General features: G+C 33.8%; 1 protein-coding gene across 6 annotated transcripts in view; it reads right to left on the bottom strand.

Annotated features, from left to right (window-relative positions):
- The window catches only part of KCNH7 (potassium voltage-gated channel subfamily H member 7), a 508,532-nt gene that overhangs the window by 36,081 nt on the left and 457,477 nt on the right, over positions 1–14,974 (bottom strand). For 3 of the 6 annotated variants that reach the window (XM_035304671.3, XM_035304674.3, XM_035304673.3), the window contains one exon: positions 2,276–2,528. In XM_035304671.3, coding sequence (XP_035160562.1) covers positions 2,276–2,528 — 253 coding nt within the window. The remainder of the gene's footprint in view (positions 1–2,275; positions 2,529–14,974) is intronic. The other 3 variants (XM_035304672.3, XM_078327526.1, XM_078327527.1) reach the window with 1 other exon arrangement.

The following is a 14,974-nucleotide window of genomic DNA, read 5'->3' as shown; positions in this document are numbered from 1 at the left end:
GATAAGAACAACAGCAACAATAACACATATTCATTGAGAACTAATAGGTGCCAGGCACTGTGGCAAATGCTTAGATGTGTTGCCTCAATTTATTCCTAAAATAACTTGATGAAGAAATTACTCACAATTATCCCAATTTGATGAATACAGAAAGCATTAAAGAGATAAACTAATTAGTCTAACTTCACCTTCTTAGCTGGATGAAGTGGAGGGAGGGAGAGAGCAGCCAGAAGTAAATCCTATGCATCCTGACTCCAGAGCCAAAGTTCTTACACACCAGATGATGTATATTTAATCGCCTTCCAATGATTTCCCTGAATGGCATGGCCACTTAGATTTTCCTGTTTCTGACCATCAAAGTACTTAAAATTGTACTTGTGGCATCGATACTTAATAAATACTGATATATTACTTGATTATATAACTTGTAAAGATAATCAATAGCAATGTAAAATAGTACTCTCTTGTATCTATCCTGAAGCTTCTTTTTATTTTTAGAAAAAACTCCTTGGGCATATTATTTTAGTTTTTGGTAGACAACTTCATGTATACTTCACTGTAGAAGCTATCAAAGACTTTTAAATAATAAGGTTCTAATTAATCAAAAAATGCTGTAATATTCTTGATTTACAAGGAAATTCAATAGTGAGAAATTGAACCCCATATCTTAACTTTGTAAGAAATACTGACATTAGAAAGGATACATTAACCACAGTTTAAAAAAATATGTAGCAGCCTTCAAACAAACAGGATAAATGATAATATTTGTAAGGATTTTAGGGGTCGACTTACATGGAAATAGGGACAGAAAAGGGTAATCTCCAGATATTTTTTGTAGTTTTGGTAGCTTAGTGTATATATTACTGCTTTTAAGAAAGCTCTGAACTATATTAAGCATGGGCTTTGTATTTCAATTACCAACATGACTATACATGAGCCAGGAGCAAGCCAGTCCATGGATATGGTTTAGCAACACTCTAAAATTACTACCTGATGAAGCAAGAAAGCTTGTTACCTTCTTGTAGAAGCTAGGACTGGCTGATTTGAAGATTAGAAATGCAATGAAGCATCCTCCTTCCCTGGCAATATAGCAGGGCAAACTGTCCGGGCCAAATCTAGTGAAAACCTAACTTGATTTTGTGACCTTGAAATGATTTAGAATATGTGTTTATTCTTTGTCAGCTTATTGGATAGAAAACAAAATTATACACCTTAGTCAATTTGGTAAATTTAAATAAAATCTAATAAAATAAAATTATCAAAACATATAAGAAAATCACTTGAATATCTTTATTCATGTATTTGAGTTCTATTCTATGTCATACTCTGGTTCTGTACAGCCACAGGGAAAACAAACAACATCCTATCCTATTGGAGATAACTATCAAATGTGAGCATCAAAAACTGAGTGACAGAAAATCATTGAATTACATGCTCACTATTTAAGTAGAACTGAATAATCCACAGGGGAATAATGCAAATTTTTATAGAAGCTAAGGATAGCCATTATCATAGGGAGAGTGAAGCTTAAACCTACCAGCTATGTGGTAGGAGAAGGAAATAATTGACTGTATTTTTCTCTGTTTCATTGTTCTTCCCCACTGTCCTAATACTCTAAAGAAGAACTACAAGTTCACATGGCCTAAATTTATTTTTAAAGAGGCAGATTAAACATGTGCTTTCTTTTCACCCAAACCAGTTGAAGTTATTACTAATTTAATCTCTTTATCACCTCTATCCCTGGTTGTTTTGTTCATAGGTCTATATTAATTACCTAGTTAAGGACTGTATGACTCCATTTCATGAAACAGTAGGTAAAAGTGCAAAAGTGCACAGTGGTTAAATTAAATTCATCAAAACATAAACCCAGTTCATGGCAGGGCTTTGGCACATGCTGGCAAGTATTTCCTACAACACATATATTTTATTTTAAGGTTTTGAGGGATCAAGCATGAAGCTAAGATCATCTAACATAAAAAAAAGAACGTGATTACTATTTCCTTAAATTTGGCTTCAAATGTCTAGGTGGCTGCCAAGAACTTAAAGAGAATCATCGAAGCATTTACACATCGGAGAAAAAGTGAGACAGTTAAGAAAACATATTTTATGTAAGGTTAATTTGGTTTGAATTAAATTTTAAATACAGCTTACAAATTACCCACTACTCTTAAACCGCTCTTATAAATACATGCATCAGTCTTTTTTTCTAATCATTTTAAACTATGCATTACAAGCTAATACTAAATCTGTCACCATGCACTTCTAAAACACTCACCCAGAATAGCCACCACAATGTCATCTTTGAGAATTTCAATGGAGCCTCTGGATAAGAAATAAAGTGCAGTGAGGACATCCCCACAGTGAACGAGGGTGTCTCCTGGAGGTGCATGGGTGGTCTTGAACTTCATTGCCAAAGCTCTGAGGCAACCTTTACTTGCCCCCCGAAAGGCTTTGCAGTTTTGCAGCAATGTCTGGTTGAGATGTAGACAAATGTCAGCTTGTAAGCATTCTGGGAAACCCTTTAGGACCTGAAGAAAAAAAAAGAAAGAGTTTCATACTACCAGCATTCTGGGTATCTCCGCCTGAAATACAGTCTATTTCTTGCTCACAAAACTGCAGGTGTAGTCATCGTCACGCTGGAGTTCCTACAACTTTTCTACCTCGCCTACCTTAATGAATACTTGGTTTGCTAAACATGTCAGAATTTTTAACTCAAATACTTGTTCTCTGAATCAACTGCAGGCATTCAGACTCAATACAAATGCTGTCTCATTAAAATGTAATGCCTACAATTTTTCACACTGCTTCTCTTTCCCTGCATTATGTTATGTGGCATACTGTGCACAGATATAATGCAATGTGACAATTAATAAGACATAACTAATGAAAGGCGGTACAACTAGAAAGACAATCAACCTTGTAAAAGAATCTCAAGTCAATTTAGGTTGCCATTTCTGGTATACATCTTAGTTATAATTAGTAAAAATGTTAATCCTGAAATAGCCATGGTATTTGTAAATGTCACATACCAGAGTGTGCTATTAGTTTACAGTATTTGGAATATTTATGTTTCATATACACATTATGAATACTAAATATTTTGATAAGCACTGAAAATAGAGAAAGGCAAGGAGAACAGCAAAAACACTTTAAAACTGTAGTCCAATATTCTGAAGTGGAAATTGCATCAGAATTTGCAGAGCATACGTAAGCTTCTAAAGTGCTGCTGTTTTGACAACCTATTCAGGGGCTAACTAAAAACTTGTTGAACAGATTAAACCATAGCTTGTGACAACTGCTACTCAATCTGAACTGAATAAAATTATATGTCATTTTCACACAATTCTCAGTATACAATGGTTCAAAGACATTGAACTTTTGCTTCTCTGTGTCCTGCTATTTTGGGTGTTGTATGTAGATTTTAATTTTTATGTTGATATTCTCCTAACAGTACAAGCAAAATTATTTAAATATGCTTTGATGTAGAGGAATGGGACATTGTATAGCACAATTTATAGTGCAATTATGCGATTTGGAGAATTCCTATCTGTTTGGATCAATCTTGGTATGCAATATATAGTTAAAATAGAGCTAAAAGTAATCATGAATTGTTTGTAAGGCAATTCCAATGTATTTGGTTCACAGAGGAACTTCAAATTAAATCATAGGAGAAAAAAACATACAATTATTACTATTTTTAAATATTCAAGCAAGCACAAGGATCCTACTATGTATAGAATCACTTTGATGCAAGTAGTCAGACTGGCATATTATAAAGAGCATCAATAAGATACCTGAAGCACAATAATCATGATATTGTGCTCTTGTTTTCTTCACTGTATGGAGTTACTCACAGAAGTGGATAGGGAGCATTTCAGATGAAAATTCATAAACCTGAATTCTATTCATGGATTTGCCACAGGTAGACTCTTGTACAAGTCACTTTACCAATCTGTGTTTCTCTACCATAGAATGATAATCTTTGCAACATTGAATTTAGCAATAATTTCAATAAACTACTCATAAATAGTGTGCCAATTGTTAGACACATCTCATCCAGCTTGGTGATGCTATAGGAAATCAGGTTTTCATCCTGAAGAGTCTGTATTTCCTGGCTCAGGTCCAAAAGAAATATGCCTCCCCTTGATAAGAGTTTCTGGGCACTCATCTGTAATCTCTCCCCTTAACTGTAACTGTTCTGCTTGGTCTACATGACTGGATTCCTTCCAGGTTCCTTGTTTGATAGAAGACCTCTTCCACATGATAACTTGCCTAGTCTTTTCCTGCTTCTGTGTTTGGTTGCTGGAGGCCCTACCTCCTCTTTGTTGGAATCTTATATCAACTCAGCTTCTCATGTGGAACCAATTGTCTGGGTTTCTGATCACTTCTACCATTTAAACCACTTCTTTGGACTCTTTGGCAAGTGATGCTCCACTGGAGTTGAATAAATTTGGACACAGCATTCTAAAATGTTGGCCACTTTGCTTCGGGGCCAGCATTTTAGAATGTTGTGGCCAAATTTAGTTAACTCCGGTTTTGGGGTGTAGTATAAAATAACCTAGTTTATACTGGCCTCTGCATATGAATTACTTCTCCTCCCTGATGCCCACTGCTGTGGTCTCTGAATAATTCTAAGTAACCTCATGAAGATAAAGATGTATAAAGCATTACACCAAGTTAACGAATTAGGTATATCCATCTATCTCTTAAGATTCACCTGTAATAAGGTACATGAAGGCATTATATTTCACATGAGGAAGATATTGCTATGATTATAGTAGTTAGCATAAGAATCCTGAGCTACTGAGACTATAGCTGCTAATTCTGGCATTTTCCATGAAGAATCCTTAAGTAAATCTTGGAATAGAAAAATTGCATGTGTGTGTGTCTGTGTGTGTGCACACATGCTCATACACGTTTATGCAAGCATGCTTTGAGTTGGAAGAGAGAAAAGAGATAGAGATGAGATTCTCCATTTCCCTGAATGTGTTGTATGAGCTATGGGATGAGATAGGCTTAAAGAGAAGTTCTAGCTTCAACATTTACTAGTGTGACTTGGTTAAATTACTTAACTTCTCTGAAAATCAGTTGCTTTTTTTGGTGAAATTAAATTAATAACATGTATTTCACAGAGTGTGGCCACAATTTAAATGTGTATAAACCCTTCCTTGCACGAAACAATTTTTAATAAACAATTTACTTTGGGCTTCCTTTGCTTTTTCATCACAAACTTGTTGTTCCTGAAAAATTAGTATATTCTTTTTAGTTAGGAATAGAAAGGCAAAAATCTATTGTGTTTTCTCTTTGGTCTGCCTAATAGGATATTCTCCACTAAGTTTTGTGTTCTATTGCCTCAGCAGAGTTTAAATGTTTTGCTCATCATTGCATCATCAGGTTAAGAATTGTTTTTCCTTGCATCTGGCTATAATTCTTGTTTCCTGCTTCTGGCTTGTTATATGTCTTGCAATACTTGTACTTAGGTTGTCACTGTGAGTTGCCCTAAATCCCTTTTGAAATTAGGCAGTTACTAAAATCAATTTACAGATATGTTCTTGGAATTCCAATAGATTTAGAATCACCCACAGAGATTTGCGCATGTTTCAAAATGTTTTTTCTTATTAAATGTCCTCAGCCCCCAACATTCATTCTGTTGGAAGTGACACCCATTGGAAAGGATAACATCAAGTTGGAGGAGCCATAGAGCTGCTGTTGTTAATGGAGAAGATACACAGATGTTGGCATGAACTTGTCTAGGTTAAGGACTTCTTATACGGTGTTAGTCCTTAACAGATTTTCTTAACTTCTTAAGTCAGTCACACAGATCACTGAAGTAAAACTCAATAAAATTAAGAGTCGGCTGTTGAATGTCTTATTAGCTCTATAATTTTAATGGCCTAAATAAGTTAGCAGCTCTAGGATTTGGGTTCTAAGCAAAGGGACTTTAAGAGGAACAGTTAAGAGTAGGAGCTATAGTGGAATAGAGGTAGAAGTACACAAAAGTCTGAAATAAGCGGTTCACTTAAGAAGATATTTACCAGGGCACCCCTTTTCATTGGCCACAGCTGTATTGCCTCTTGGGCTTCCTATTCACTGTACTTGTTTATTTTCAGGGTTGGTTCCCTTGCTAAACTCTGACATAGAAGCTCCTTGTTTATGATTCAGATACTGGCATTTTATCAGGCTTAGCAGATCTGGCTGCAAAGAGTTTCTGTGTCAAAGACACAAGTACAAACCAGGATGCATGCTGATTTGGTGATTGTTGTATCTATTTCCACTATATTGTACATAGCTTTCTTGATTATCCAGCCTTAAAGCTTTGAAGGTACATATCACCTTCCATTGTGCATCTGCAGCCATGGTTTTACTGAGGCAATCTAATTTTAAAGACCAAGAAACACCACCCAGAATCAGTTTCATGGCCTGCAGCTTGAAATACAAGTTATCATTCTTTTAGCAAATATTTATTAAGTATCTGCTTGATATGGTTTGGATATTTGTCCCACTCATCTCACGTTGAAATATTATTCGTAGTGTCAGAGATGAAGCCTGCTGGGTGATGTTTGGGCATGGGGGTGGATTCCTCATGGTTTGGTACTGTCTTCATGATAGTGAGTGAACTCTCATGAGATCTAGTTGTTTAAAAGTGTGTAGCACGTCCCTCCACTCTCTTTCTTGCTCCTGCTCCTGTCATGTGACATACCTGCTCCCTTTTCATCTTCTGCCATGACTGTAAGTTCCTGAGGCCTCTGTGGGAGCTAACCAGATGTTAGCACTATGCTTGTATAGCCTGCAGAACCATAAGCCAATAAAACGTTTCTTTATAAATTACCCAGTCTCAGGTATTTCTTTATAGCAATGCAAGAATGGCTGAATACACTGCTATATGATGGGCACTATGCTAAGCATGGGAGCATAACAATGAATTAAACATGTCTGAAAATATATCTGGACTTCCAGCCTTTCTCTAAATGCCCAAATTAAAACAAAATATTACAGGGATAACCCGAATTTCCCACACTCTACTTTCATGTCAAATTTGGACATTTATACTATACATTTATAATACTAAATGGTTGTTCAAAGAAATTCTCAAGGTAATAATTAATTTAGGGCAAATAAAAAGCTCTAATGTCATTTTTAAAATACTGGCTTGTTTGGGGGCAGATTTAAAAAATTTCAAATTACAGAAAATTTTTTCAAGGCTGCTACAAATCCTTTATCTTTATTATAATATAATATTACTTGAATATTTTATAAATGCATTAACTCCTCTTTACTTGAATTTATGTGAATACAACTCTTCAAGACTTTCAAAATCACATCATGACTTACAAATGAGAATTTGTTCTTTTAAGTGAGTATGAAATGCTTTCTGTGATTGTTAAATCAACCCTATAGTTTAGTACCTGAGGACCCCCAATTTAAAGACATTCAAACACAAATAACCCGACAACAACAACAAAAAAGAGCATTATTAAATCATAGTAAAACTCATAAAAGGAGTCACACAAAAGAGAGCAGAAATGAAAGTATCATTTCATATTAAACATCTGACAAACATGACCAGACAGTAACTCAGAAGTATTCAAAATTATGTAAAACTTCCCTAAAATGTACATATGCTGACACACACTTAATGGCATACAATTATAACATTGTTAATATTAGAAATTAGATGGTATATAAATTCAAATTTTCTTGCACTGAGTAATGAATGCAAAAATGGATGTATGCCGAACTTAATATAAGCCTGAACTTGTGATTTGATGCATGTTCTCATCAAAATCGCATGTCTTATTAGCTTTTAATAATTAATTCTTTAGATTTAGACATAAATTTATACCAGTAAAATAATTATAGAGTCTATTTTATGTGTTGGGGTGCAAATGGAAAAGAAGTTTAGCTCTGGACTGTGACATTTTAATTAAAGAAATGTGTCCTACGCATCAATCAGTGGAGTCAGAAGAGAGAAATATCCTAATAAATAAAGTTGTTTTTCCTATTATATGTAACTATTCTGCAACCTTTCAAGGAGAAAAGATAGATATTAATTTTCTTGATCAAATTTTACCTGGCTGCTGATAAAGGTATCTAAAATGGATTAAAATATTCACAATATATTGACAATAAACTATTACTCTTTCCTTAAATCAAAAATACAAGATTCCATATTTGCTGTTTCTAAGCTCAAGTTCCAAAACACTCTCTCTTATGGTGGTTCCATTTTCTCGATTCTGTTTGGATGAGTGTCAATAATTAAGTTGGTTCTTTTCTTTTTTTAATACCAAAACAAGTCTCTTCAGACTCCTTCCACAGGATTGTAAATTCCTGTATTTGCTTTCTGAAAAGAATGAAAATGTATTCTCTAATAGATATCCCATATTCACATAGTACAAGAAGGTTTATCTATATTGTAATAAAATTTTTTTATTTATTTCACTTAGTATATTTGCAGAAGGAAGAATTCCCAAAGGCAGGCTGAATAAGGCACATTTAGGAAGTCTGAATGTGGCAAATGACTCCTCTAAATAGCACATTAATCATATGGATGACTTTGGCAGCTGTGATAACTGACATTAGGAAATTTTCTCGGGAAATTCTCTAGGTCATTAAATATACGTAAATCTTGACAAATTAGGATTAATTAAAACACAAATTAACACTCCCTATGAAACACTAAACCTCAAGCATGATTATCAAATAGATGAGAAATATATTAAAACCTTAAATCTTTCCTAATGTACAGCTTTAATATTTTATAACCTTTCCTGATTCTGATAAAATCATTGTTTTCAATGTGGGCATTCAGCTTCTTAAAAATCTTTAGCACTTGTAAGATACTAAACCATGTTTTTTGTTGTTTGTAGAAGCTAATGCCTCAACTTAATGAATTCCGTAATTTCTAGGTCATTTAAGATCATTTTATTCCTATGGGTTAACCATTAAGAAATAGTAAACACACGTATTTCTTGTTTCCTTGGCAATTACATGTCTAATACTCCATTTTAACCACTGATCATGATAGGTGGACTCTTATAGTTGTTTTAATCTTAAAAATATGTATTGCCTAGTTAGAAGCCCAAAGTATTTCATCATCTAATTTCTTATTTTACTTTCTTGTGGCTGATGAAAAAAATAAGGAACAATTTTATTTTATAGAGTGCTTGCATAAGGCTACAATTTTGTCAAAGCAGAGCATTATGGAATGCAGAAGTGTGGTGTGGGAATATTTGTAAGTGTTGAGAGAATAAGCTAATTTTCTTCATGTAACTTTTCAACATTTAGCATATGATTTATATCCTTTAGGGAAAAAAATAAGGACAGGATAAAAACCTATCATACATGGACAGAGAGGACAATATTGTAAATCCCAAACCCGTTTTGGTAACGGTAAAGAGTCCTTGAAAAATGAAACAGAATTATCCTTGCTACTTCTCCTTCCTTCTCCTGCAACTCCAGTTAACAGTATAACTATGAGATGTTCCATTGCTTTTGGAAGAAAAGTTAAACTTTATTCTGATCCAAATTAAGTCAGGGCCAAGGATGGGTAGGAGTGTGGGTGATGATGTGTGGGCAGAGGGGATTTATTGCTTTCATACACATGTCCTTGTTACCCAGGCTCTGGAGGCCTTCTGTTAATTCCGCAGAAGGCTGACTTAAAAAAGGGTGCCTCCGGATTTCTAAAATGAGGTCTCAGGGGAAAAGTTGGAACCCATTAAGGTTTCCAAGGGCAACAGAAGGGATCTGCATCCTGAGGAGCATTTTAAGGACCTCTCCTCCTTGCCCCTGCTCAATTATTTGAGAGAGGTATTGGGGGAAGGGATGAACAGAATGTAACCATAGTGGATTCTGTTGAATGCTCGGCAAATAATTCTTTCCAAATGGATTTATTGTAGATGACCTTGCCTACAAAGTAAGGAAAAAGGAGGTACAGGTGATGAAAAGAATAACTTAAAAACCAACATGAACTTAAAATACCATCTTGAACTTGAATCAAGTTTTATGGTTTTAGAAATATTTATCATGTCTCGTATTTTAGCATTGAATTTTTTTATTGAGTTGTCAACATTATGTGAGGAATATACATTGGCGATCACCCCAGTTTTCAAATTTGAAAGCAGAGGCAATGCAGTAGAAATTTTATTTGTAAAAGAGACTCCAGGGCTTCTTCAACCATTTTGACGTGCCATTGCTGTCCATCAAATTGGATTTCTAAAGTTGCTGACGGTATAGTGAGACATAAAATGTTTCCCATTCATCTCATTTTCTGGTTTTGTAGAAAAGTAATAAAGGACAAAAGTTGAGCTCAGATGCCCATTTCATTTTTTACCTGTTGGGTATTTGTTCCTCTGGAATTTTAAGACTGGACAACAATGCAATTATTTTTTAGGGAAAGTAGATGACTGCATTATTAATTATCCAACTTTTTGCAAAATATTAAAAGCTTTCAAAATAGCAAAATATCTCTTCCTTTACCTAACAAATTCTCCTCCTATAAAATGTATTGACTGTTACCTGAGACTCTCAATGTTCCAAATACCAATGTATCTATGTACTTTCTGTTTCTACCACTCTAGTCATGAAAACAGCTGTGTGTGTTCCAAACCTATTTGTGCCAGCTGAACTTGTTAGTCGAATTATATAATTCAATCATATAAGACAAAAAAATAAAATTTTGTGTAAAGGAGGAAAGTAGTGTCTCCCTTGCCCATCCCAACTATGAAAATAAAGGCAAATGCTTCAAAAATCTTTTTATAAAAGTGGGTCATTAAGAAAAATGCAACCGGATTGTTGGATTAGGTGTGAGATCTTACATGTCTGAAAAGTAGAAGTTTTATAGTCACTGAACTCTGATTATAATCCAAGAAATAAGAAAAAAACAATAAAAAGTAACCATAAAAAAGGAGTACTTAGAAATTAAGACAAATACTCAATTGTAACTTTTTGGTAAAAGAGGACATAATTTAGAAAACAATAAAAATGAGAACATTTCATATTATTACTTGTAGAACTACAGAAGCTATGTATACTCAATGCCTTCCTTAGCAAAAACACTCAAACATCAAAATAGTTTAATACAAATGTTAACAATAATAAAGTTATCACAAAAATAAGAAAGAGGGAATTAATGGAGGCAATACTGAAAACAAAAAAAATAGTAGCAAGATAGTTTAAATACCTCTAAGGGTATTTAATAATACCTCTAAGGGTCCTTGAACAAACTCAAATAAAATGTATAAATCTTTCAAAGTTCTGCTGAAGGGAAAAGAGAAAGAGAAAAAATATGCAAGTTCAGGAATAAGAAAGCAGATGTATGGGCTGAAAATACTAAATTTTAAACAGAAAATATTAAGTATCTTATAAGAGAAGTCTATGTACAATTGTACAACTATGGAGGCCTAGATAACATACATAATTCTTGATAAAATTATTATATATAATTAAATATAATATAATAATTAAAATTATTATATTGACTAAGGAAGAACTAGAACAAATAATTTCCGAGTAGAGTGGGAGAGGTGATTAAAGACCCACTAATAAAACAACCAGATGATTTTACAGCTGATTTTTTTCTAACACTTGAAGAGCATATGACCAATGAACATCATTATATACTAGATGTGAAATACTAAACAATTGACTAACCAATAGTATCAACAATGTATCAAAAAATCTATAACCAGAAGTCCTACCCAGAGGAATTAGATAAGAAAGAGAAATAAAAGGCATCCAAATAAAAAGTCAAACTATCTACCTTTGCAGATGATATGATTCTGTATCTAGAAAACCCTATACACTCCACCAGAAGACTTCTAGACTTGATAAACAAACACAGTAAATTTTCAGGATACAAAGTCAATGTACAAAAATCCATAGCATTTCTATACACCAATAACACCCAATTTCAGAGCCAAGTTAAGAATGCAATCTCATTTGCAATAGCCACATAAAGAATAAACTATGTAGGAATACAGAAGACCAAGGAGGTGAAAGTTATCTACAGTGAGAATTACAAAATAATGCTGGAAGAAATGAAAGACAACATAAAAAATGGTAAAACATTTCATGCTCATGTATAGGAAATATAAATATTGTTATAATAACCATATGGTCCAAAGAGATGTACAGATTTAATGCCATTCCTGTCAAAGTACCAAAGTCATTTTTCATAGAACTAGAAAAATTATTCTAAAACCACATGAAACCAAAAGTGTGCCTAAATTGCCAAAGGAATTCTAGGCAAAAAGAACAAAGCTGGAGGCATCACACTACCCAACTTCAAACTCTACTATAAGGCTACAATAACCAAAACAGCATGATACTGGTACAAAAATAAACACAGACGAATGGATGGAATAGGATAGAAAAACCAGAAATAAATCCACAAACCTACAGCCACCTGATCTTCAACAAAGCTGTCAATAACAAACAATGAGGAAGTTATTCCTTATTCAATAAATGATGCTGGGATAACTCACTAGACACATACAGAATATTGAAACTGGACCCTTATGTCTCTCCATCAACAAAAATTAACTCAAGATGCATTAAAGACTTAAATATAAGACCTAAAACCAATAAAAAACCCTCAAAGAAAGCCTATGAAATGCCATTCCAGGCCATGATATTATATGGCCTTTTCAATCTTGGCGAAAAATTAATGACGAAGTTCCCAAAAGCAATTGCAACAAAAACAAAATTGAAAAGCGGAACCTAACTGAATGAAAGAGATTCTGAACGGCAAAAGAAACTATCGAGTAAACAGACAACCTGCAGAATGGGAGAAAATATTTGCACACTGTGCAACTGATAAAGGTTCAATATCCAGAATCTATAAGGAACTTAAGCAAACCAACAAGCAAAATATAAAAAACTTGATAAAAAGTGGGCAAAGGACATGAACAGATGCTTCTCAAAAAAAAAAAAAAAAGTCATACAAGTGGCTAAGAAACATATGAAAGAATACTTATCATCAATAATTATCAGAGAAATGCAAATTAAAACTCCAATGAGATGCCATCTCACAGAAGTCAGAATGGGTATTATTAAAAATTCCAAATACAATAGATATTGGTGAGGTTGTGGAGAAAAGAAAACCCTTGTACACTGACGGTGGGAAATGTAAATTAGTTAAGTCACTGTAGAAAGCAATGTGGAGATTTCTCAAAGAACTTAAAAGAGAACTATTCCATTCAACCCAGAAATTCCACTATTGGCAAATACTCAAAGGAAATTAAATTATTCTATCAAAAAGACACGCCCTTCTATGTTTATTGCAGAACTATTCACAGCAAGACATGAAACCAATCAAGATGCCCATCAATAGTGGATTGGATAAAGAAAATATGGTACATATATGCAATGGAATACTATGCAATCATAAAGAGAATGAAATTATGTCCTTTGCAGCAACATGGATGCAGCTGGAAGCCATTATTCTGAACAAACACAGGAACAAGAAACCAAATACTACACGTTCTCACTTATAAGTGGCAGCTAGACATTGAATACACATGGACATAAAGATGAGAACAATAGACATTGGAGACTGCTTGAGGAGGGGGGATGGAAGGGAATAGTGGTAAGAAAGGGTATCACCGGGCATTATGCTTACTACCTTGGGATCATTTTTACATCAAGCCTCAGTGACACACAATTTGCCTATGTAACAAACCTGCATAGGTACCCCAAAACCTAAAATAAAAGTGGAAGACAGAAAAACATTTAAAAATACATCTTTTTTTTTTTTTTGAGACGGAGTTTCGCTCTTGTTACCCAGGCTGGAGTGCAATGGTGCGATCTCGGCTCACCGCAACCTCCGCCTCCTGGGTTCAGGCAATTCTCCTGCCTCAGCCTCCTGAGTAGCTGGGATTACAGGCACGCGACACCATGCCCAGCTAATTTTTTGTATTTTTAGTAGAGACGGGGTTTCACCATGTTGACCAGAATGGTCTCCATCTCTTGACCTCGTGATCCACCCGCCTTGGCCTCCCAAAGTGCTGGGATTACAGGCTTGAGCCACCACGCCCAGCCTAAAAATACATATCTTTTAAAATCTATGATCCAGTAGGATTCATTTCCTGAGTACAAGGATATTTTAGTAGTATTTGTCTTAACACTTCTTTAATGAAATCAACGATTAATGTTTTTCTTAAAATAATAATTTTATTTTTTAAATTACATTTTTAAAATGAAAATAAACTTTTCAAAATTATTTTGGAGATTCTAGTGAACCAAAAAATACCCCAATAAATGATTGCTATTAAAAAAAGAAAATGAATTTATCTCTTTTTGCTGCTATGATTGTATACTTAGAACATCCAAGATTAAATCCTCAAGAGGACCTCCCACCATTCAATCAAACCAGAACAAACTAAATTAAACCAAACTAAAGGAGAAGTACTATCAGAATGAAGTCAAATTGAACCAAACCAACCAAAGAAAAAGTCCTTTAGAATTTGTTAAAGACAAATTGACCCAAAACTTGGTTACAGAGAAAACTAATTAAAACAAATAAAAAAATTCTAACAGAATTTGTTAAAGAGGCTGGATAGAAGATAAATAGTTTTATTCTTTATTATCTATAAGTAGGTAAAAATGGAAATGTGTAATATATTTTATTCAACTCACTATGCTATATAAAAATCAGTAAAGAAATTTAACAAAATAGATAAAGTTTCTAAGAAGAAAATTATAAAATCTTATTGAAAAAGCTTTTGTTTTTTTAAGATACAAATCAGTGGTTCTCAACCTTGCCTATATATTACAATAGATTAATAAAAACACTGACACAGACTACTATAAGCAATTCTGATTTAACTATTATACTTCATATGATTTTAATGTACAGGATGGATGAGAACTTAATATTTAAATACCAAAGTTATATTTAAATAAGGCTTAGAGTAGACATACAATCCATTTTCTATATTTCCCAAGAAATAACAAGGAAGAAAAATGGCCAGCTTCT

This window comes from Callithrix jacchus, chromosome 6, assembly GCF_049354715.1.
Source record: "Callithrix jacchus isolate 240 chromosome 6, calJac240_pri, whole genome shotgun sequence".
In the NCBI taxonomy this organism is placed as follows: Eukaryota; Metazoa; Chordata; class Mammalia; order Primates; family Cebidae; genus Callithrix; species Callithrix jacchus.
The sequence above is the reverse complement of the archived record's forward strand: the minus strand, read 5'-3'. Positions and strand labels throughout refer to the sequence as shown.